The 21,022-nt window shown below is 34.4% G+C and overlaps 1 protein-coding gene and 1 long non-coding RNA gene across 6 annotated transcripts in view; one reads left to right on the top strand and one right to left on the bottom strand.

The window, feature by feature from the left end:
• LOC136811852 (uncharacterized) overlaps window positions 1–21,022 on the bottom strand; it is a 56,780-nt gene that overhangs the window by 22,964 nt on the left and 12,794 nt on the right. Inside the window, exon 2 of one of the 2 annotated variants that reach the window (XR_010847282.1) lies at window positions 17,392–17,487. This is a non-coding gene — a long non-coding RNA (uncharacterized lncRNA). The remainder of the gene's footprint in view (window positions 1–17,391; window positions 17,488–21,022) is intronic. The other variant, XR_010847281.1, reaches the window with a different exon arrangement.
• LOC136811848 (death-associated protein kinase 3-like) overlaps window positions 1–21,022 on the top strand; it is a 33,017-nt gene that overhangs the window by 6,222 nt on the left and 5,773 nt on the right. Inside the window, exons 1-5 of one of the 4 annotated variants that reach the window (XM_067068480.1) lie at window positions 1,020–1,117; window positions 13,002–13,116; window positions 15,415–15,623; window positions 15,945–16,075; window positions 17,797–17,929. In XM_067068480.1, coding sequence (XP_066924581.1) covers window positions 1,102–1,117; window positions 13,002–13,116; window positions 15,415–15,623; window positions 15,945–16,075; window positions 17,797–17,929 — 604 coding nt within the window. In that variant the 5' untranslated portion in view covers window positions 1,020–1,101. Of the gene's footprint in view, window positions 1–1,019; window positions 1,118–2,165; window positions 2,295–10,269; window positions 10,534–13,001; window positions 13,117–15,414; window positions 15,624–15,944; window positions 16,076–17,796; window positions 17,930–21,022 lie in introns of those variants that run through there. The other 3 variants (XM_067068479.1, XM_067068478.1, XM_067068477.1) reach the window with 3 other exon arrangements.

Raw genomic sequence — 21,022 nt, 5'->3', positions numbered from 1 at the left:
TGGGATAATTCTTGTCTAACATAACCACAACGGTCATACATCCCAGGAATACCGGAATTAGCAATCATCAATACTGATAGTATTAATAAGTTTTCTTAAAGCAAAAGATGCTTATAAACAAAAAATAAAAAATAACAGATTAGAAAAAAAAGACAATAAAACCTTCAAACAGTGTGTTGTTTAAATCGATTTTTTTACTCGCTTGCCAGCCTTTTGCTGTAGTTTAAAATTGTTCAGATAATTGGACGCATCAACAATAAACAAAAATTCAATGAAACAAAAAGAGATACACTGTCAAACGCGCTCCAAACCAGCTAATCCTTCCTTTTTGTTGGACGACTAGAGATGAGATGAGAAAAAAATATTTTGACGATCGTTGAAAAATTTCTCGTCATATTTTGTATGGAAATCTTAAAATTTGAGACAGATTGTTGTTTATTATTTGGTGGGATATTATTGCAACTGGTGCTTTTTATTTGATGTGTGTCTCGATATAATCTGCGGCGGAGGCTATGACTTTTGATAGGCTTTGAATTAATTAGCGGTTTTGTGTTCGTTGAAAAGTTAATCAAGAGTGGAGTATCGCTAAATAGAAAAAAATAAACAATAAAAATTGAAGAAAAAGAAATCAAGACGATGAAGAAACGTCATCTGAGGGTGACTTAGCCAAAATTGGTGCCGGGTATGTGCGAGCCATAAGGGTCCCTTTTTGACACCCTCGAAAGTCTCTCAAAGGGGTGAAAAATCTATTAAAAACCTTTTCTTTTTTTTCTATTTTCTATTATTGGCCACTCCCGATTATCTTTTCAACAAGCCCAAAACCACTATTCAATTCAAATTCTGTCAATAGTTACAGCATCTTCTGTCTTCGCTGCAGATTATATCGATACAGACTTTAATGAAGCGGATCCAGCGGCTTTTTGTTGGTTTTCTTTTCAGAATAATTTGTTGAAGAAATTGTCCACTGTAAGGTCTGCTTTTTGGAGTAAATTTTATTCATGGTTTTCTCGTTGATTTCTTAAGTAGAAGAAGCAGAGAAACAAAAAAATAATATAGTGAAGTTTGTTGGAATTTGTGAGAAGTGTTAAAATCTGGTTCACAATGGCAAACAAGGACGGTAAGAATGTGACTTTCAATGCCTTTATTACCAATATTCCCTAGGAAGGGGCACTTGACCTGAAAACTACCATATGTGCCGACAAAAAATTAGGGTCTTAAAATTGGACTCTATGAGAAAATTTAGCCAAATTTGAGAAAATCGAATGAAAACGACCCTGAAAGGTGTATTCACATGAAAATTTATGTCTATTTCAAAGATTTTAAGTAAACTAGCCGTATGCGCAGCGTCGCACGCTGCGTGTTCTAATCCAGTGAATTCCTACTCATATAAAAAACTCTAACAGAAAATATAGCTGTCGTAAAAAGTGTCAAAGAGCTGCCAATGTAACAAAAAGGTTTTAATAAGCATCTGAATAAGAATTCTTCAAAATGAAAAAATAAAGCTAAAAAGTGAAAATGTATGGGAAGAAGGTTGATTTTAACTCGCCCAGCTCCGAAGTTCCTGTATAGAACATCGTATCTGGGCATTCCAAAGTTAGTCTAATGGTAGAGAATCTGCTTAAGATACGGAAAGATGAAGGTTCAACGCCATTTTTACAAAAATGTTGTAAACACAAACGAATTAGCAGCGTATTAATATATAGAAGATCTTCCAAAACTTGGCCTTCTTCTTCATTTTTCTCACTTTCTACACAAACAACATTCATATTACATCATTATAAAGCTAGTTGAAAAATTTCTCACTAGACAGCCATCTGTTTCACATCAGGGAAGAAAAAGGAAAACCGGCAAAACCCTACAACAATGGTGATTTGTAACTGACACCCCTGTGTCACAGACCCGGTGGACCCCCACACCAGTATTTTGATTTGAAAACATCATGTCAAACCTTGTATGGATAACTTTTTTCACAAAGTGATATCGTTTCGTTAACCGATAGTATTTTCTCCTTTTAAAGTGCTTTAACTTTTTGGATTTCTTTATCTGAAATTTTTTGAATGGTTTTAATAAGATAATCTAGCCAAAAAATGAAACAATCTTACAGGCTTACGATCAATTGAAACTCCACATACAAAAGAGGCAGAGGCAGGCAGAGGCGTTTTAGATTCAACGAAATTCGAGAAACAATGTAACAAGAAATAGATACACAGCTATATTGTAAATTTAATAGTAATATATAGGCTGATAGATTTGAATTTTCTGTGAGATGGAAAATAAACCAAAAATGAATGAAGGTACGCTCAATACTTTAATTCCTTTTTTAAACAAAACATTGATTTTAGTTTTAGACTCCGATAGGGGTCCGCTGGTTGACTTCGGGGTCCCTCAAGTTGTTAACAGCGGAATTTTTTATTTCCGATTAGAAATATTTTGAACTCTTTTAATCAGAACCAGCAGGAAGGTTTTGTTGATATCACCTGACTAATCTATTTGATCTCTTAGTGGTTGGTTCACTATCAAGTTGGCAAATTTCCAAAAATACTTTTAAAACTTGAAAATCGATTTCGCGTAATTCTTAAAAACTTAAATAAGGTTGCCTGGTTGTAATTTTACGGCTTATGATTATAACAAGAGAGCATTGACTTTACATCCGAAGAGGTCTATTGAGGAATTTAAAGCAAGAAAAATTGAGAATGAGGATTTAGATTGATTGGCGCACGTGTAAAAAATTAGAGAAGTTAGGCTGCTGACAGCCATTAACGGTTTCATGCTCCTCTATTGCCTGTGGTTTTAAAGAGGTTTGTTATTCAGGCTAAAGAGAGGTTAAAACCGTTATGGCTGTTGGAAAGTGAGTGATGGATTAAATTAAATGAATGAAAGACAACAATAGTCAAACTTAAGAATACAGACTTTAAAATACCATATTTCTTTACAGACTCTAAAATAAAAAAATTTCAGAAAAATATGGTGAAAATAAGAACTTTTTTAAAAATACTTTCAAACTTAAAACTCAAAAAATTGAGAACATCCAAAGGCTTCAAAAATTCAAGATGTATGTTTAAAAAACGTGTACATGTCCAAGAACGAAAGTTCGCATAAAGCTGCGCACAGGATAAAACTACGACTAGTAAACTTGTAAGACTAGTAAATTTTTATTTTGTGTCAGCTGACCTATTGGGCTTATCATGTTTCCAAACCACTCTCCCGCGGCAATTTATTATTTTAAATTAACTCTTTATAAGAATATTCCCGCGCTCTTGTGTCTCGAAAAAGGCAGACGCTTGATATATCTGTAGTATTTTTATATGAGGACATAATAGTGAAGTTAAGCAAATCGGTAAAATCACGACGACGAACGAACACTTTAACAGGCTAGCGAGTTTCAACCAATCAAATTTCGTATTTTCACTAGCCTATTACATTTTTCGTCCGTCGTCGTGATTATCCTGGTATGCTTAACCTCAGTAATACAGCCGCTATGTAGACAAATATTAGAAGGCTGTTTGTCACTGATCCCTTATACAATAATCCACTTAAAACAATCATAGATAATGTGACAGCATTTCAAAATTATAGATAACTTACTTCTATCTTATATAAAAACGATGCAGAGAATCACGCTGACTATAAATCTCTCGAAATCATATCGTTTGTTTTAAAACCCATGCTTCAGACCTGTTCCCTATCTCTTGAAGGCTCATCTTTAAGAAGAGTGTGCGGGCTAAGTTGGACGAAAAGCCAAATGTTATTTATGAAAAAATAGTTTTGACCAAGTTAGAATATAAACTGGTTTAGATAACTGCTTTCCAACAGCCTTTCAGCTTTTAGAGAAGTCTCTTAAAAGTATATTCATTTCCAGAGGGAAATTTGGAGAAAATTAGACTTAAAAAGCTTCGTCCGGGGTTCTAGAGGTTCGGTCTACACACTCTCAGACCAAATTTGAAATCATATAGTTGACAGTCAAGCGCATTTGTTTTTAATCTCCATGCGCTCTATCCGTGCCCATTACCATGGACCTTAGGGATATAACTAAGCCTGAATTTCATCAATAGCTTTAAAAAATAACCTGAATTTGACCTCCTTTAGTCATACATAATGTTAAGGGGGAAATACAGGAGGCTTGCATTCATCATCTTGACATACAAATAATAACTAAGTGTCCAAAAAGGAACCGAGTTTAAGTTTTGACAAAATCTAAAATGTCAATAGAGCGATCAAGTTACAAAATTAATAAATACTGTGGGAAGTTGACAAATGAAAAATGCATGGCCCCGTAGAATGCTAGAGGTTGTTTGCAACCTTTTGGAATAAAATTTGCGATTTGTTTTGAAACTATTGGAATATGGAATAATTTGAAATCAGGAAGTGAGATTGTCGGAGCAAAGTAGACTAGAAGTTATTTCAATTGTGACGCTCTTCATTTTGAAGCTTGGAGTTGATCTCGGTACTTAGAATAGCTAGCATAAAGGTCTGCTGGGAATTCCTTTCAACCTGCTTAACTCGATTTGTTTCTCAGACGCTAGAATTTCCTGCCGGTAAACTTTTTTTTTTTGTTACATCGGCGCCCCAAAATATAGGCTATGTAAATTCTCGCGACGTACGAGCTCTATGTCCGAATACCAATGAAAATGAATTGAATGAGGTTAAAATACCTTACTTTAAACGATGACAGGGATATTTCAAAGGTTTTAAAAAGCTTAGCAGCGAATCAAGCCTTCTCCTGATGAGGTTAACAGAAGTTTTCCTGGAAAAATAAAATTTCATTCATCATGATTTTTTGGGATGAGCTGGAGTTTTTATAAGATACTTAACTAATTGGTCATTTGAAGTGATAGAGCGATGACGCGTTCTTTAGAAAAAGTAACAAAATTGTTTTATTACTGGTTAACGATCAACCAAATCAAATAAGAGCTTGTAAAAACTCCAGCTTGTCCCGATTACATGTTTTTTTTAAAGCATATTAAGGCTCAGATTTGCAGAATTCCTAAGCATAACATGAGCATATATGTCAGCCTAAAATATTTTTCAAGTGGTCATTTTTATCTGTTTAAAAAGGTTTGGTAGAGGTTAAGTAAAAAATAAGACATCCCACAGCTAGCTACATTCCACTGCTCCCAAAATCTGAACAAGTTTTTACAAAATTTCTGAAATTTCATTAAAAACTTGGCTCGGGGGTGAATCATAAGCATGATTCTTAAGCATATAATAAGCATAAGCTATGCCTGGATGCTTTGAGAACTTAAGCATACACGAGTCTGACCAAGGGGCATAAACTTGCTTATAAAAAAAAACATGTATTTCTGTTGTGGGAGGTCGACCATTGCACAGATCGAGACGTGGTGTTATGAAATGTCGACTGTTTTGATAGGGGAAAATCCCACTTTAAAGAAATCGAAATCTAAGCGGTTCGATTATAATTGTGTTAACTTAAGTTCACACGTGAAAGAAATCTACTTTAATTGAGCTGCCAACCACGTACATTTTTGTCCTTACTGAAAAGAACTTTCTTTTTTATTGATTGCAGAATTACAATGTAGATTGTAACAAGGAAAATCAATCAAGCTTTACACGCTTTTTCTTTTATAAGAGTAACTTCTATAAGAATATCAGGGTGAGATTTCGGGTTTAAAACAATAGGCCTATTGTTTAGAACAATAGAAAAATAAGAATAATGCTCACCCTCAACCAAAGTACACTATTCTTATAAAAAAAAAAGCGTGTATATTGCCAACCTTCAATTTGAAATCAATTACGACGCCTTCTATTTTCAGTTTGAAAGTTTAGGAATTTTGAATTGACCTTTTTTCTGGGTTGCACTTATCTTCAGTTAGTATACACGTCTTTTTTTTTTTAAGAAACACACTTTTAAGAAACATGAGGCTCAGAATGCCTAAAAACTAAGAAACATCTAAGAAACATGCTGAGGCTGAGAATGAGAAAATAACATTTTTTGATTCGGTTTTTTATAAGAACCTTCCAATCAAGGCTAATTATGTCAAAAAGTATAGAAACATGTAAGAAACATTTAAGGCTCAAAAGGCCAAATTTCTTAAGAAACATCGAGGCTGCTTGGTAAAACTAGTTTCTTAAAAAAAAAAGACGTGTATGGACAAAATGTCTCGTTTCTTCTTTAGCAAAGTTACTTTACGTCTATAAAAAACGAAAGAGGGGACGAATCGAATGGCTACATAATGATTGGTAGTAATACCCATGGCAGTAATTACCAGGGATTTCAGACTATTTAAAGGAGTAATATTTTTATTTTAAAAGGACGGATCAACATTTAGATTGAAAAATATGTTCAACCTTTTTACCTAGGGGGTTGGAAAATGTCGGGTGTATGCGGAACAGACCTCCGATAACCGACCCTTAGAGATGTAAAACTTTTATGAAAAAGCTTTTTATTTTGAGGTATTCGTTATGAAGTCAAAAGGACTTCTCTCGTTGATTGAGACTCTTTTCAAGTAAAATATCAAAACATAATATTCCAACATGGTGATAAATGAGGAAATAAGGTGATAAGAGGGGTATGAGTGTGTCAAGTGATCAACACTTCGTCTTGTGGTCACCAAGCAATGAAAAAATGAGTTATAAAAGAAGTGATAAAGAGATACTTCAATCGAGGAGTGTTAGACTTGGATCCTCACTCAAGTAAGAGATGGAGATTGATGCTCTTAGGAGATTTTGCTAGCTTTGATGAGAAGGAAAGAAAAAGTCAAAAGCTTGGAATGACGTTGTCACTTTCTTTTTGGATTTTTGTTCTGATGTTGAAACGATAGGAACCGTAAACATAGAAGCGATTTTACTTGTTGAAAATGAAGTTCTTCACTCCTGTGATTGAAAGGGCTCAGGGGATGGATAAATTGACACAATTCACGATTCCCATGAACAGAGCTGAAGAAAGAGATGTAGATGAAGTTCTTAGGAGATTTTGATAGCCTGATAAGAAGGGAAGTCTGAAGCTGGTTTGCTGCGTCTTTTTGGATTTTTGTTTTGATGTTGACGCGAAATATGAACCGCTTTAACCTCATATTGAAACGATTCTGTTTGTTGAAATGATGTTGTTCTGGATCGAACCAATAGAATAGCTGTACTTCGTTAAGCACTATGAGCACAAAATCTAGTTTTTGCAATGGTCTTGCAATGCCAACCCTGCCTCAGTTCCTCCTTCATGGTTCCTTGCTGGAACTTTTTTTTTTTAAAAGGAGATAAAACCTGACGCTCATTTTAGAGAAAAGAAGCATTTATTAAAGAGAAGTAAAAATCCATATGTTTGGGAGAATTCATTTCAAATCTTTTTTAATAATTGCATGAGACAAAAAAATGTTTGGGGTAGTCTGACCAGTTAGAAGAGGGTCAGTGGGGGAGGGGGGAGTTAGAAAAAAATGCAATTTTGGAAAGATGGGAAAATTGACACGGCTTATGAATCCCTTGAACAGAAGGTTCAGAGAACGGAAGAAAAATTGGATTAGTCTAGTTTCTAAGAATGTAGACACTTATACTTTGTTATTAATTTGGAGGGAATCCAAGTAAAAAGAATCTATAACTAGATGGGAGGATTTGACTTAATAATTGATTAAGTTCCTTCTTTCTCACAACAACAATATACAAGAAAGTCCAATGGACCAACAACTCGACGAGAAGTCCCCTTAAAAAGTATTTTCGTAAGGGATTGTCTTTCGTCCTTCATAAAAGAGCAGCATAGTAGTGTGAATACCTTCAAAGTTTTTTCGATGTTTTTTTTCGATATAGCATCACCATCATTTTGTTAAGTTGAGCTTTTTGATATGTTGGAGTCTTATAAGACATGTTTTTGGCTTTTGAGATTCTTGCCATATATTCTTTTAGTCAGTATTGATGAGAGATTCTCGTAAGCATGGACCATTGATTAATTATTTCGACAAGCTTTTCGTGCATACAGTTGACGCTCTCTAATTCGATCTTCAAGGTGAATTGGGCTTTCATTGAATGAGTATCGAATAGCAGAAAAGTCGTTTATAAGAGTTTCTTGTTGACGGGGACTTTAAATTTTATGGAATAAGGGAACCATCGAATAGTAGAACGTCGAATTAGAGAGCGTCAACTGTATATCTCCACCACAGTTTTCACATTCCCCTGGCCTCGTGATTACCGAGTGATATACCGAGTTTATGTGTCGGAGAATATCGAGGGTGACGGAAAGTGAAAGTGAGGCAAAAAAAAGTCGACAGTCGATGTTCGGCTCTATATCTTCTATTCTCAGCTAAATAAACAGACGACGGTATTTTGGTGTTTTTACCGTCGTCAAGTAATATGGACGGTGATTTTGGTGGCATATCAATTTGCTTTATACCGTCTCCTTCGATTTATCTCGAATACATAAACTCGCTATTGTTTAAGTACTAGGACAGATAATAATTTGACAGTTTTCATAATCAGAATACATCATTGACCTCTCGTCATAAAGAAACGTTTGACCGAAAGAGTATACGTGTATGTGTAGATACCTCCTGGCTATTCTATTTAAACAAGTGTAAGGAAAATCAGGTAGATCTATTTTGACTCTTTAGTTCTCAACAGACCATGTGACGTCCTCGAATTTGGGGAAAGGGGGTGGGGGTACTAGGGTTACGAGCTGACGGGGGGGGGGGGTGCCGCCCGACTTTCGACCCTCGGACCCTTATCGGGACTAAAAAGGAGAAAACAAAGGAAAATTTTGTCAATTTTACGACCCTTAGCGGGACTTTGGAAATCCAAAAAAGGTACCACGGCAGCACATGCCGTACCCTCCATTTGCCTAAGTACCCCACGCCCGGGGGAAAGACGCTTGGCAAAAAACACGAATTTTCAAGATTAAGGCTATAGCACAATGAAAGTATACAAATAATTTTGTAAAAGTAACAATTACCAACACATCCCTCAGCTCTGGCTATTTTTTAAGACAAAAGCTGTCTTTCATTCTTTTAGAAATTTCTATAGAGATTTTCATTCCAGGTGTTAATTTAGAGTTCGTTGCTTACATGCATATCATGATACATATGGTCCTTACGAGCTGACATCATTAAAGAATATGGACTTTATAGAGAATGTTTTTTATCTCAAATAAAGATTTTTCGAGGAGGAATAGAATTGCTCTTACGTCGAAATAGAGATAAGCTGTACCGTCGTGCTGTGAAGAATTGTTAATAGTAGGATTCAATCGCTCTTAAAACAGAACTATCTATTTTTTTAATAGAACTAAGTCGCTTCTATGTCTTATACCTCGTCTTATAGTTTAATAAAGAGATGGTAATTTGTCTAGATTAGGAAAACCAATTCTTATCGAAATCTTTCATACCAATAAATTTAGTCATAAAGTCATCAACTAGGAAGTTCCAAAAGTTCAAACTTTGTCAGAGTAAATTATGTTGAAAGTTCTTTAAACTAAAGCATGAAAATACAAGACCAATTCTCAAAATTTAATTGATTCTTATAAAAAAAAGATTGCATTTTCAAAATCCGTCCTTAGCAGCGATTGATCATTATTTTGTCCATTTTTGTAGAATGTTCTGTATTCGATTTAGAACAATTTTTTTTTCTCTTTTTGATCAATTTCTCCCTTCTCTCTTATGTTTGTCAGCGAGGATTATGTAGTCTTTTAGTTAGGTATTGGATAGGGTTGTATGAGATGTATTTACTATTTTGATGGTATGTTTAATGGGAAAATGCAATCAATACTCAAATAGGTTCAATGGCCAAAATTGTAGCATCCATCCTGAAGGATATGGTGATAGTAGAGTGGCTTTTAAGTTGAGGATATCTTTGAAAATCTTCACCATAGAGGTTCAGTTTCTCTTGGTTGAATATAGTGGAAAGAATGAAGTGGTTTAAATTAACTCAAGAGGTCAATATCAATTGACTCTTTAAATTTCCAGCACTTAGAGAGGAAAATTGATGTTCTTGAAAATATTGTGTTAATTACGGACATCAGAGCGTTTGATTGATTAAAGATAAAAAGCATTTATGGCATTCCATTTATCTAATTGATGTTGTTTTGATGAGTGTGTGTCTCGTTGATTTAAAAAGAATTTTAGTTTTTGTTTTGATTTACTGGAGTTCAGTGTTACTGGAGTTATTTGTATTGGTGAGTTTTGAATGCACCTCCAATGGTATTAGGAGTGTAAATTTTGATTCAATGATCAAAATTTTAGAGAATAACAACCAGTTTATAGCAGGTTGTAAGCACAAGAAGATTTTTTGGATTATCATTGATATCGATACTTTATCCATTGTTTTGCTTTGATTTAGATCAAAATTTTGGAATATTAAGAATTATATTTCCAGACACACCACTTAAATAGTTATGAATATTGTTGATAAAGGGTAATTTATTAACAACATAAGGATTTAGATGAATACTCATAAGACAGGATAAAACAAAAACAAATAACAGCAACATAACAATATTGTTTATCGATTTCTCCTGACCTGGATATAAAGCTAGCTGACTGATTCTAAACTTGACACTTTTCAAAAGAAAGATGGCACCAATTTGTGAAGATGACGAGTTATTTGGTAAACTATAAATATTTCTTAAAATAGGTCTTTTCATAAATTACGTCACGAACATCACTTGCCTCGTATTCAAACAATTACCATTGTGATAATGTCCCTTGAGACACTGAATGATTTTTTTATAAATAAAAAGTAGTTTTAATTAAATCTGCTGGGAGTTAATCACTATGGCAATAATTTCAAAACGAGGCAAGTGGTGTTCGTGACTTGATTTATGAAAAGGTCTATTATACGCGAACAATCTGTGTTTCTTTTAGCTTACAGTGTTATAAGAACACGAGACTGAAATTTGAAAAAATTAAGAATCGACCTAGCCTTAGTCTGAATCGCAGACCTCTATAGATATACTCCCTATATAAGAAACTTTTCTTGGTAGAGGATGAGCAGAAGCCTAACCTAGCCTCAGATTTCAGAAGTGGATAAGGAATAGCTAGGTGAAAATAAAATGATGAACTAGACAATTTTATAAGAGTTCATCGTTAGCCATAGATTTGGGCAAACATTTCTGAGCATGTTTGAAAGCAACCATTTTTTTTCATTGTTAGATTTTGACACCCCTGTCTCGATGCCCTTATTTTGAGATGTCCTAAGGCTGATGATGAGGGGGTTTTACACGTCTTTTTTATAAGAACAACTATATAACGTAAGAACATAAGCCTTCGATGGCCAAAATGTTAAGAACAAGTTAAGAACATCTTAAGGCTCTGTGGACTCAAAAACACCTTTTCTCAGGAAAATGGTCAAAAATTCTCACAAAATGGTCAAAACGAGAACATGTTAAGAACATCAGAAGGCTTCAAAGATTTTGGATGTTCTTACAAAAAACGTGTAGGTATTACTTGAACCCGACAAGAAACACAACACAGTATCAATTTTTCCTTGATTTGGCACTCCAATAATTTATAAGTCTGTTTAGAATACTTTCTCATAATATCACTTACACGTTTTTGATATCATAAGAACAAACTTTATAAGAACATGAGGCTTGAATGGCTAAAATATTAAGAACATTAAGGCTTTGTGAACACTCAATCTTTTAGGAAACGACACAAAAATACTTTCAAAATGGTGAAAGTAAGACACTTTCAGAACATTTTTAGGCTTAACTTCAGAAAGCTAAGAACATCTGAAGGCTTCTAAAATTTTGGATGCTCTTTAAAACAAATTTTTAATCGTTTTTTTCTCCGAACTAGAGGAAGAAAAAGTATGAAAATTCAGAGACTGAGGTTATGAGTAGGTTGTGTTGCATTTACCTTTAATCGAAAAATCAATTTACAGTCATAACAGACAACTTAACAAATATTGTGCAAGTGATCATCACTTTAAGGAAATGATACAAAAAATAAAATTATACAATGTTGTGTTTCGAGAATGTTTTGTGTTTTTGGATTAGGGTTGGATGATCTGATCATGTATCAGATTGATCTCATAAACATCATCATACATGAATAATGAATTTTTTTTTAGAGAGATCAAACTTAACTTCAAACTTACAACATCATACCACAAGATCTAGGCATGCACTTAGATTGATACCCTCTTGAACGCGCTACCACCACTGACCTTTATATACCCCTGTACCAAGCTATATCAGCCATCTTTAAGCGGAGTTTTTTTGGCGGAATTGGTACCCGAGAAGAAGCCATTGCAATGTTAAAAACTAACGTCTAACGGCGCTACATCATCAAAAAGTATTCGAGGAAAAGATCTACTTGATGCATTTTCATCGCTATTGAGTGGTGCCGCCATTAGGGTATATACCAATTTCAAAAAAATTCCGATCATAGATTTTTGGTTGGCCGGGATTGAGTAACCTGGTCCAGGGATATATAAAGGTCAGTGGCTAGCACACGCTATGGACATTAGATGAACGTGATTTTGACGTTTTGAGTGACCTAAAAGGGCAGAAAAACTGCTAAATATAATATTCAATATATTATCAATTAAAACAGTTCATCATCAACCTAACAAAGGTATCGCTAAAATGCCATGACCTTGAAAGGTTAAAACGTGTGTCTCTAAAAGTTTCCGAGGTCAGAAAAATGTAAAAATTCAACAACGAACAAAGGTATATAGGTGGACCATGCAGTTATTTTGCGTCGGAGTTTCGTTGATGATATCACTGGCAGATTTAAGACAATAGAGCAAGTACGTTGGAAACATGCGAAGGAGTGTAACGCTCGTTAAAGACAATGAAAATCTCTTCTTCTGATAAGTTCGACATGGACTAAAACCACCTCTGGGTATTTCGGTGTCAAAAAAACCAGCAAAATTTGGATTTTAGCAATTTTCCTTTTCGGGGTTGACGGCGATCCAAGAAAATTGCGTCGTTATTGCGGTGTTCATGACGCCCTTTTTAAAATAATGTGAATGACCACCCTTTTACAAGCATAAAAAATTTAGGAAGTTTGGCATAGTATCAAACATTATTCAGTATTGTTAAACCTTAAAATTCTTTCACTTTCTAGGTGTAGCAGAGCTTGAAGAAGGAGATTGCTTGGAACTTGAAGCTAGACCACCAGTCAACGTAAAGACAGATAACTCATATGCAACTGTTTTCAAAAACCTCGAAGAACTCGGAAAGTATGTATTTAAACCTTTCTATGTAGACTTGGATAGTGAAAGCTTGAAGAAGAAGAATAAAAGATTATACTAATAAAATTGAATGTTAGTTCCCGTTGAAATATTGCAAAGATTCAAGTCCGTCTTTTGAGTCTTTGCAGTATCTTCCAACATCTCGGTCAAGTCAATAATGCTGTAACCGTAGTGCAAAGGTGGGTTATTCGGCTACGCTGTGCAAGACCGTGGGTTCAATCCCTGGCCGGGTCATACCGAAGATTCTAAAATGGTACTTGATGCCAATGCCTCTCTGCTTAATGTTCATCAATTAACGTTAAGGATCAAGGGGAAGTTGAGCAATCTAGGGGGAAAGAGAGTTGCACCCTCCATTACCTTTGGGTGCATAGCTATCAGAAGAGGATCCTTCTGGTTGACTCCCGACTGCGGTTGCAAAGTAACTTGCTTAAAATTTGCAAACCCTCTACATAGTAGTGTCAGTGAGATGACATATGACTGAGTAGCGATAGACAACGAGTTATAAATGTTCGCAACGATCGAGTTAATTACTACCATCAATTCTCATTAAGTAAAGCTTAACGATACAGTATGAATCAATGAATTAAAATTCTTAATCTAATTAAAGGATCTCATCTTTTGTGATGGACTTTGAAAGAGTTTAAATGAGTATAATAACGTACTACAATAAATTTGATGACCTTAAAACTCTTCGAAAAGAAAAAAATGTAGGTCTGTCTGTCTGTCATACAGCTGTGTGTTTTCCTTTTTGCCCCAGGAAACTTTTATCCTTGCTTCATACAGTTTTCATAAAATCTCATAACCAGAGCTATATACCCTTGTGTTACAGACCCGCTGGGACCCCAGCCCCACTGGAAAATTTGATAAGAAAATACCCTGGAATTTCAGCCCCAGGGAAATTGACTTTGAGTTCATCCCAATTCGAATGTTCGAACGTTCATCCCCACTGGATTTTTTAATCTCGGAACAATAGATTTTCTATTCCCGTTGGGGCTTCAATAGGAATTTTTATCCCCACTGAGGAAAAAACTCCATCAGGGCTGTGAGACAGTGGTGTATATTTTGATTTATCTGATGGACGTCACTCAACCAATCGTAAACACTGGGTTCAAGTTCGAGTTTTATTTAGTTTAACATTCCAATCAACTGAATGAAAGTTTTTCACTCTTAATTCGCTTACCCTTGTTGTGCTCCGTCATTTGAAAATTGTAGAATGCAAATTAATTTGATTCTTTGGCCTTTCTATTCACCAGTTATCTGAGAGCACTGGCAGAAAATTATGATATTTAACAATTTAATACTAAATTTGTCACTGTTTCTTTTTACTAATTTACTAATTTTCATTTCTTTTTAATCGATAGAGTCGTTTTATATTTCAATGTGTTGTATCTTTTTCTCTGTCCAGTATATTTGTAGTTTATGTCTAAGTTTGTTGAGTTTGTCTCATTTCCTAATTCGTTTCCAATGTGTACGTTACTCGGTTACGGGGTTCCGAACCGGGCTCTCGGTCAACCTTTCAACTTTTTCTCTTTCTTTCTGCTGTACTTCACTGTATGGTCAGAAATTTTAAACTTTTTTGTTTACAATTTGTTTTATTTTAATCCCTCTTCTCTGTTTTTTTATGTACGAAATAGTGTCTGATCAACACTATTTCTTCTTTGGTAAAGATGACGGGTGGCTCGCGGGCGCCAGAGAGTGCTTACTCTTGGTACCACACCTGACTCTAGGCTTTGTCTTCATCTTGCCATTTTCTTTTTCTTTGTATAATTGTTTGTTTGAATGTTTTGTTGTTTTGTATCATATTTGTTGGTATTGTCGGTCGAGCAATTGGGGTGTGATGATGTTTCAGCTTTTGCTGAGATTATGTTGAGGGTAGTGTTTTGATCCATGAGAGATTTTCAAACTTTTCTTAGATTTAATATTTACATTTTTCAACTGAGGATTGCTTGAATAAGACATGAAACTGTCAGTATTGAAACAATAATTTTCATTACTTCAACTCTATGATAACATTTTAATATATATTTCAGAAAGAAATGTACTGCCATCAAGTAAACCCATATCAGTCCAACTTGCTAAGAGGATTGAATTATAGTAGACTAGATAGAGCCTGCAAATGTCTGCATGATCTATGAGCGTAGTAATGACTTTGAAATGTTAACGTAGTTGAACCATGACAAACCCTGGAACTCAATCCCCTATAAAACTTTAAGTGCAAGAGTTGGTAGATGTTTTTGCAGGCCTGTGCATAAAATACTAAAATATAACCTCTTATTTTGTTTCCAGAGGAAAATTCGGAGTGGTATACAAAGTGAAACGAAAGCCAGATGGCGGAATATTCGCCGCAAAATTCGTCCGAAAATCGGCATCGTCAAAGAAAGAAGTTTTACGCGAGATTGAAATGATGAACTTGTTGCATCACAAGCGATTAATTCAACTTTATGACGCATACGAAACAACACAAGACATGATCGTCATCATGGAACTGGTCACAGGTATGAAGTAGGGAGGTCTGGGGCGAACATATTTTATATTGATTTAGATATTTGGTGTGGGACAACTAAAAAAAACAAGTGTAGGATAGCTAAATTTTCCCCTGCGGCGCCATTGTTTAACTATTTTTTTATATAATTTCTAATAGAAATTTCAATGTTTTTGGTTTGGAATGACTAGTGGACTAAATAGCGCAGGATCGAAAAATTTTTAAAATAGGGGGTGTATACACATATCCCCCCTATAAAGTTCAGACCCCTCTGCACCCTATGAATGCGACACAAGGCAACAAGCCAAACCGTTTAATTATACTTTTTGTTCAGGTGGTGAACTGTTCGAGAAGGTGGTCGAGGATGATAACTTGACGGAGCGACAAGTCATCCGATATATGAAACAAGTCATTTATGGTGTACAACATATGCATAGAAAGAACATGGTACATCTGGATCTCAAGGTATTGGAATATTTATTATGGATTTCTGAAAATTGTTCTAATGGTGTGGTTGAGTGATCAAATGACATACCAAGTCACTGCAATATAAGTCTGACGGCTTCTTATACTTTTTTCTTCAAGAAGGGACCCTTATTCGATGTTTAAATGAAGGTCGCTAGTTTTCGGTAAAAATGGAGGGCTTTTTTCGAGGTTGAAATGAAGGGCAGCATTTTTTTACAAGTAATATGGTATTTTATTTTGGCAATAATGTACTCTTGTCTCCCGAATAGACAGGGGGGGGGGTCTGAAAATAAATTCTAATAAGGGGGGGGGAATTTTCTAATTCTAATAAGCAGGGGGGATGGAATAAGAGGGGGGGTAATTTGAACGCAGAATTTTTTTAAACTGATATCAATTTCAACAACCATAAAGAAACTTTAACAAATGAACACGTAAAATAAGAACCAATACCAACAAAAAGGAAAATTTTAACAAGATTAAGGTCTATCTACACTGTAATAAAATATTAAATTATTCGAATTTAATTAGTGGGGGGGGGGTCTTAATAAGAGCGGGGGGATGGATTTTTTTTCATTTAACAATTAGCGGGGGGGACGTCTATTCGGGAGACAAGAGTAGTTTCTTAACCAAAAAAAAAAACAGATTTGAAAGTTGACTTTTTGAAAGTAAAAAATATTGGAGTTATTGATGATGGTAGCTTTTCGAGATTGGTGGAAATTCTGTTATATGTGAATCGCATTTTTACTTCGCGTGCTAGCCTTTTCGCTGTCAGAATACTATGTACCTACCTACTGAATGTGGCATACATAGTATAGACTATTTACTATCAATTCAATTCAATTCTCAGTGCATGTCACTGCGGGAAGGTTGCATAAAGCTGTTGTGAAATGATAATTTACTTTTAAGGATTGTTAGTCTGTTTATATTCCCATACGAATTTTGACTGAAAAAAATACCGAGTTTTTTTACCGTAAACGCCAAAAATGTGCTTTGGTTAAAATTTTTCCACACTCAGCTAAAATATTGCGAAATGTGCTGATACTAATTGCATACATTCTCGTGAAATAATCAAATATTTTACTCGTTCCGGATATTTCAGATATTTTTCGCGAAAATACTACGGAACTCGTAAAATATATCCCGTATTTCTTTCAAACTCAAATGATAACTAGTATGTATGAATCAGGCCCAGCGGAAGCGGAGAAAATTAGAATTTTTTTCCCCAATTCCTAGTGAATTTTATTCCATTTGAGTCTTCAGCCTTTTACGATTGTTCCGCCAGGTATGTGGATAATAATTTGAAAAACAAAACATACCAATAAACTCCATACCTTTGACCTTCGGTTAAAAGTTAGCTGTAACGTTATTCACGGCGATATAATGGTATGTAGTATGGAAAAGTTGACGCAATCCTAAAAAAGGAAACGAAAAAAATCCAAATTCCAAATTGCCGACAAATTCTAAAAAAAATCGATGGTCTTGAGGTAAAGAATTCAGAAAGGTTTTAAACAATTTATATTTAAGTTGGACACGAATTTGAGCTAAAGATTTGAGATAAAGTTTACAGTGTGAATAAATTTAAAAAAGCAAAAAATAATAAGTTTTGAGGATTTTTTTAATCAATTTCGTCTTTTTCGAGCACACTATATAAATGGTTGGGACGACTTTTAAAAGGTAATGTCGTCAGGTTACATAAATTCTCTTTCCATTTTCGTTTTTAGCCGGAGAATATTTTATGTTTGGGTGGAGGAAAACCAGGCTATGAGGAGATCAAATTGATCGATTTTGGAATGACCAGAGTATTGGACAAAGATGGAGACGAACGAGTAATGGGCGGCACTCCTGAATTCATCGGTAGGTTACTTTGAGTTTAATCGGGGGCGGGCGGGGGAGGGTGGATGAGGCCATTAAAGGTATCGACCAAGCTTAGTTGCGACCCTCAGAGGTATATTTCTAGGATTCCCGTAAATATCGATATGAGAGACAGTGAACTGCAAATTTTTTTTTTTGAAAAACGGGTATTTCCTACCGGGTGCACCAAAAACACAGTTTTGACAAGATAATACGAGCTTACGGTTTTTTTCGCTGATTTTTATTCAATAAAGGATTGCTTTTGGTATACAAAACTTTAACATCGGTTAAGTCAATCAAAAGTCATGTTTAAAAAACTGAAAATATTGACCTACCTAAAATGACCAAATTCATCAAAACAGTAATCAACATTTGAATGAAAAATCGACACTATTATCAAAGGTAATTTAATCAAAATATTTAAGCATTGTTTTGGGGGAAATATATTGCTTTTATGTTTTTGGCAATCCTAAAAATATCATTTTGCGATTCAAATAAGGGGCAAAACTGAATTAACAGCATTAAAGTATCGATATGGCTGGATTAAGAAAGATTTCTTAAATTTTGGGTGGTTTCTTCGTGGTTTTAGCTAGCATGTATTTAACCGGAATTTTCGAACTTTTTATGGACTTTTGGTTTCTGGGAAGATTTTTTGCTTCAGAAACCTCATATTAGCGATTTCAAAATTACTAATTGAACTTTAATCATTTTATGGTTATTCGACTGTTTAAGTGGAATTTAACAGAGAGAAAGTTTTGCTTACTGCGAGGACGAATTCTCTGTACTTAAAATACCCTAATTTTTCTCTGCGGTCTTTTTAAATGAACTTTCAACGGACTTTAAATGAATTTAATGAGAGCAAGGAGAGTATAGTAATTCTCCGAACACAAAACATCGAAATAGTCATGTAAGTCATATGTCGAAATTATTGAAAATATTACAGCTACAAAAAAACGATGAAAATTTTATGGAACACTTTAATTTAACGAATCGTTTACTTTTACAATTCATAGAACTTTGAAAAAAATCATTTTCTAACAATTTTAAGTTATTATTAATTTTAAATGTAATTTTAAAGGTTTTGTTTTTGTATAACTGTTCCCGTTTCATATCAGACACATATTTTATATTGGGACAGTGTCTGCCTATTGTTATGTTATGCTGATTTAAGCAAGAAAATGTTTTTCTCTTCCTCTTTTTGACCAATCTTGCTCCACATCCGTGTCAATCCAATGTGAACAAGTGATACTTTTATGGACCTACCTGGTTATGCATTTAACACATTTATAATTGATATCTACGTGACGTGACCATTAACCAATCATTCAGAACACAAATAGTGACGATCTATTAAAATTAGTCGTTTGTTTCTTATAAAAAAAACGTTTAGAAACCAAAATTTCATGCTCTTGAAATATTCTTTCATATTCAAGACTTCGTGAGCAAAAAAAACATATATCTCATAAAAAAATCAAGTAATTTGACTAAGAACATTGATGTATGCTTATCAATAGTGATTCTTATACATAAACATGCGTTTTTTGAGCCAAATCTTTTTTGCAAAAATCTGCTTGAGCCATCTTTTATCTATGATGGTACCCTACTTTTATGCAAAAAAACTTCGATATCGTCTGATCCAATTTTTCACAAAGTCAAAAAAACTCTTTTTTTAGCCGTTTTTTGGCTCAAATTTGCCCAAAAATTTTTTTTCGAAATCGGGCTCCGTTACATTCGAGGGTTTATAGTTATGCATCTTTGTGCAAAAAATCATAAAAGAATGAAAGAGCCAATCTCGAGAAAAGCTAATAACTAAGTAATTGATAATGTGCTTGTAAAAAAATATCGAATTTGGCCAGTTTTTTTATAAAAACATGCCAAGCAACCAAAATTTCCTGTCTAAACACACATATTCTTCAAAAGTAAGCCCTCATGAGCAAAATAAAACATCTATCTCATAAAAAAATTGAGCAATTTGACTAAGAACATTGATGTATGCTTATTAATAGTGATTCTTATAGATAAACATGCTTTCTTTGACCCAAAAATTTTTTTTGCGAAAATCTGCTTGAGCCATCTTTTATCTATGATGGTACCCTACTTTCATGCAAAAAATCAGAAGAAATTAATGATCCAATTTTTCACAAAGTCTAAAAAACCCATTTTTTAGCAGTTTTTTGGCCCAAATTTGCCCAAAAAACTTTTTTTTCGAAAATCGGGCTTCGTCACATTTTGCCCACTACCATTTTGCACCTTTATACCAAAAATCAAAAGATTCCTATGATTCAATCCTGATAAAAGTTGGTAACAGACGAACGAACGAACGGACGAACGAACGAACAAACACAGGTTAATTTATAGGACCTCCACCGGGGTAGGTCCAAAAAGCTTGTGAATTAAATAAGCAGTAAGCAAACAATATAACTCTTATCTAAACACAAAACCTTTAAAATATCATTTATTTCATAATCTATTATTATCAATCATTTATTTCACAATCTAAAGAATCCCCTCGACTCTTCAAACAGGCCCAACTTTACAGAGAAAAAGAGCTCTTCCAAATAGACTGTATTCTGCAAAACCTAATCAGAAAATTTGACACTGATTTGATGATGTCAATCAGCGATAACTGGAATTTACTAATCCATCGTTTGAAATATGGGAAAGTCAAGGGACAGAAACTCCATAACTCAGACCTCCACAGCTCGTGCATTCATAGTTCGTTCATATATAGCAAATCATTTATCAATTAGAGTTTCAGTTCTTTGGAAACTCAACGAGGAAAATAAGCGAGTTTTTCTCTCCAAAATAAAAATCTTCTATGTGTTCAAAAGATGGTGTTTGACCCCACTTTTTTCTGTAAGTATTATTTGATAATTCGTTTGGATGTAACAAAAAGATTTTCGTACCCTCTTCTTCAATTTCTGTTGTCAGGGATATGTTATTAAATTCTTTAGGCAAGTCGCACGTATTCCTTATACTGTAAAAATACAGTAAATCATGCTTTTCAGAGTATTCTTTTCTGATGAAGCAATATCTCTCCATAGAAACATACTCGGGTATTTTATGGGTAAGCAAGTCAGACGACATACGCTCATA

Source organism: Clytia hemisphaerica, unplaced genomic scaffold, assembly GCF_902728285.1.
Source record: "Clytia hemisphaerica strain Z4C2 unplaced genomic scaffold, Clytia hemisphaerica genome assembly, whole genome shotgun sequence".
In the NCBI taxonomy this organism is placed as follows: Eukaryota; Metazoa; Cnidaria; class Hydrozoa; order Leptothecata; family Clytiidae; genus Clytia; species Clytia hemisphaerica.
This window is presented reverse-complemented; position numbering and strand designations above follow the sequence as displayed.